This window comes from Entamoeba dispar, genomic scaffold (genome assembly GCF_000209125.1).
Source record: "Entamoeba dispar SAW760 scf_1105229463963 genomic scaffold, whole genome shotgun sequence".
NCBI classification, from domain to species: domain Eukaryota; phylum Evosea; order Mastigamoebida; family Endamoebidae; genus Entamoeba; species Entamoeba dispar.
In genome coordinates, this window is record NW_001855955.1 from 1 (window position 1) to 3,585 (window position 3,585).

General features: G+C 27.3%; 3 protein-coding genes across 3 annotated transcripts, besides 4 other annotated features; 2 read left to right on the forward strand and 1 right to left on the reverse strand.

Annotated features, from left to right (window-relative positions):
* Positions 1 to 153: 153 nt before the first annotated feature.
* On the forward strand, positions 154 to 759 carry EDI_163730 (uncharacterized protein; the record flags this gene model as incomplete). The annotated part of the gene is made up of 1 exon (XM_001741726.1): positions 154 to 759. A coding segment is annotated over one exon (606 nt), but the record flags the coding sequence as incomplete, so codon positions are not given.
* Positions 743 to 808: a sequence feature (AT_rich).
* Positions 809 to 811: 3 nt separating this feature from the next.
* EDI_163740 (small nuclear ribonucleoprotein-associated protein B, putative) lies at positions 812 to 1,546 on the reverse strand (the record flags this gene model as incomplete). The annotated part of the gene is made up of 3 exons (XM_001741727.1): positions 812 to 1,098; positions 1,150 to 1,225; positions 1,292 to 1,546. 3 exons carry the CDS (start codon positions 1,544 to 1,546, stop codon positions 812 to 814), a joined length of 618 nt encoding a protein of 205 aa, XP_001741779.1.
* Positions 1,250 to 1,286: a sequence feature (AT_rich).
* Positions 1,545 to 1,613: a microsatellite.
* A 137-nt stretch (positions 1,614 to 1,750) lies between these two features.
* Positions 1,751 to 3,226, forward strand: EDI_163750 (uncharacterized protein; the record flags this gene model as incomplete). Its single annotated transcript, XM_001741728.1, has 1 exon — positions 1,751 to 3,226. One exon carries the CDS (start codon positions 1,751 to 1,753, stop codon positions 3,224 to 3,226), a length of 1,476 nt encoding a protein of 491 aa, XP_001741780.1.
* Positions 3,197 to 3,330: a sequence feature (AT_rich).
* Between the last annotated feature and the right edge of the window lie 255 nt (positions 3,331 to 3,585).

The following is a 3,585-nucleotide window of genomic DNA, read 5'->3' on the forward strand; positions in this document are numbered from 1 at the left end:
ATTAAAGAAGCTATTTCCCCTTTTCAGCTTCACCCCCAAAGTCAGTATTTTAATCCTTCTCAAATAAGAGATTTTTCCTTACCATTTATTGATGTTGTAGGAAAAGGATGGTTATTGTGTTGCGTTAAAGACTCAATTTCTAAAGTTATTGAGATATCAACATCTCTTGACCTTTCTTTTTCTTCAGCACATGGTGCTTGTTTATTAGCAAGTCAACTTATTAAAAATTCAAGACCAATTCAAGTTATTGATAATTCTTCTCGTATAACGACAGGTTCACTTAATGAAAAAAAATTTGTATTGAGAATGGATACAGGAGATACAACCATATCATCGACCTACTATTTTCCAAATCATTTAGTTGAACAACGGTATACTGTTAAATCAGAAGAAGACAAAACTATTACTAAGAAACGTCAAGAAGAAATGCTAATTCAAGCTCTTCAAAAATATAATGTTGTTGGTGATGGAAATGAAAATATTCATTTGAAAATATTTAAAGTTGAAAGAGAAGATGTTATAAAACCTGATGAAGAAAAAGGACTCTCATGTACTATGTTTAAAGAGTATTATGAAAAAAATAATGGACTGGTTAATGATTTATGCCAAAGAAAAGCTAAATTATTAACGCGTCTTTATAAAAAGAAAAAGAATATGGAACCGTCACACGTACAAGAAATTTGTTCGACTATTTCATCTATTCAATTAGAAGAGAAAGATAAATTAGATGAAATTGAAAATGAATTAAATTTAAAATAAATTTATTTTTTGAAAGTAAATTTTATTGTTTCTTTAAAAGAAAAAAAATCAATCAATTATCAGCTGAATCTGTTGGATTTGTTCCATTTGGTTGAGGTTGTGGCATCATTGGATTCATTTGAGGTGGAGGACCCATCGGTGGTATCATTCCCATTGGTGGATACATTGGAATTCCAGGTGGAATTGCTCCTGGAATCATTGGTGGAACACCTGGAATAACTCCAGGAACAGGAATTTGTCCTGGAGGAACAACCCCCATTTGAGGGTACAATGAAGGAATAGGAATACCTCCCATCATTGGTTGAGGAATTCCAACACCTCTAGTTGGTGCAACTAAAGCTAATCAATGGATATATTGATATTAAACTTAATAAAAATAAATGAACAAACATGGATTTGCTTGTGGACCAGCAGTAATAACTGAAGTATTTACAACATTTGGAACAAAGTTTTGTTGTTTTCTTTTCTAAAATGAATAAGAAATACGTACATAATTTTATTATTATTATTTCAAAAATAATATTTAACAAACAGGTGGTGGTGATAAAACAGTATATCCTTGAATACAATCACCTCGTAATAACATCAGTCCTAAAGACCTTTCAATCTCTTTTTCTTCGCGTGTTTTTTTATTCATAACTGTTCTTTTTTCAATAGTTTCAGACAAAATCATATTCATATATTTATCAAATGCTAAAAACTTACCAACAAAATTTCTTCCTTCAATGGTAGTAACTTTAATTGTATAATTAATGTATTTTGATATTTTACTGCTTTTACATGCCATTTTAATTTAAATTCTTAATTATGTTTTTATTTGAAGTTCTCTTTTTGTTTTTCTTTTTTTTTCTCTTAAAATGAAATCTTTAATCAATTAAAAAATCTCTCTTAAATGAACTCAACTGAACTTGAAAACAAAAAGATTGAGTTCATCAAATTACTGAGAAAATGTGGTTTTGATTTTATTAATAACATAAAAATTCCATTGCTAATGTTTGCTGATATTTTGACTCAAATGAAATTAGTAAATTCTCAAATCCAAACAAAATATTTCCAATTTATCTCTCAACTTGCTTTTTCTCTGCCAATTATTCTTACACAACAACAACAACAATTCGATACTAACACAATACTTTATGGAATTGAATCAATTAATTCTCTTTCATTATTTAATAGCTTAAAAGTATTTACAAAGCAATATATTGATGTTCTTCAATCAACTTCATGCGATAAAAACTATCTTATCGAATTCAATTTACTATTAATACGCTCTGTATTTGACTTTCTTACTATTTTAAAAGATTCAATGGCAACTGTCTTCTTCATGTCAGTTTTAGATGAGTCAATTCTTCTGGACACTACAGATGAAAAGAATGAACCTTCTATTCACAATCAAGTTCAATCTCCACATGACCTTAATATTAATTTAGACGATGATACTCCATGTGTGTCCCCACCACTTCCAGTTATTTCGTTCAGTAATAGCAATTACATTAATGAAGAAATCTATAATGAAAACACTGTACCAAATGAGAAAGACGAGTCTTGCCCTTCTATAAAAAGTCCAAAAAAACCTCTTATAGAACCTCAAGAGAATTCTATTAAAAAAGAGATAGGAAAGAAAGAAGACTATACTGATGTTTCTACTATTAAAAAAGATACCAACAAATTACTTCAAGAAGTCAATGATTTTTTCAAAAAATCCAAAGCTGAATCACTAAAAAATGAAGAACTAAAAAGAATTAACATTATTCAGTCACAAGAAGAAGAATTAATTTATGACCCAAATAAAATAAGTCTTGAAGATTTAAAACAGGAAGACAAACCAAACGAAATAAAAAGAGAAGAAAAGAAACCAATTATCCAACATGAAGTAAATAAGGAAAAAAAACAACCACTCAAAGAAATAATTTCACCAGAAGAAAAGAAAATTATCACTGACCCGTCAAGATATCAATTTATGGCAGAACATAATGGATTAATTTGTTTTGAATTTAATGGACAAATAAAAGAAGGTGATAGAAATAAACATTTAAGAAAGTATTATTTTGTTAAAGATTTAAGTCATAGCCATTCATCAGTAGAACGTGATTATAACATAATGACAAAATGTACCTATAAAGAAAAAGATGTTATAAATGTAAAAAGTAACATTTTTAGTTATAAAGATATTATTACAGATGATTATATTTTTAATGTAGAAAAAACATTATTAGAAAAGAGAGGAGTATTAGTAATAACAAAAACATTGTCAATTTCTAAATCATTTAAAGGAAGGTATTATCCTTATATCCTTGGAATTCGTAAAGACTTTCTTAGTAATATTTTTATTACTTTTCCTAATGAACCTATTATTATCCCTGTTAGAATAAAAAGAAGTAAACCCAAATACTATTGTTTTTATTACAATGTTTATGAACGAGGGAATATTGATGACATATTAATTATTGAAATAATTATTGAGTAAATAGTTTTTTTCTAGTAATTTAATAGTTTATTATAATTTTACTTAATTAAAATATTAATACTTGTATGAATAATAAATTTTTATTAAAATAAAAAATATATTTTCTGACTTTAAATCACTCTAAAAACATTATTTGTTTATTCTTCTTATGAACAAAACAGGAAAAAGTCTTGAACAATATATCGCAGAAACTCCTTTACTTGATATTAATGAACTTAAACAAAGAGCAGAAAATGGAATTCCTGAAAAACAAAGACCATTTGTATGGAAGGTATTATGTGGATATTTACCAGAGAATGTGTCTTTACATAGCTCTAAACAAAAGGTAAAAAAAAGGGAATATTGTAGGTTAGTCAATA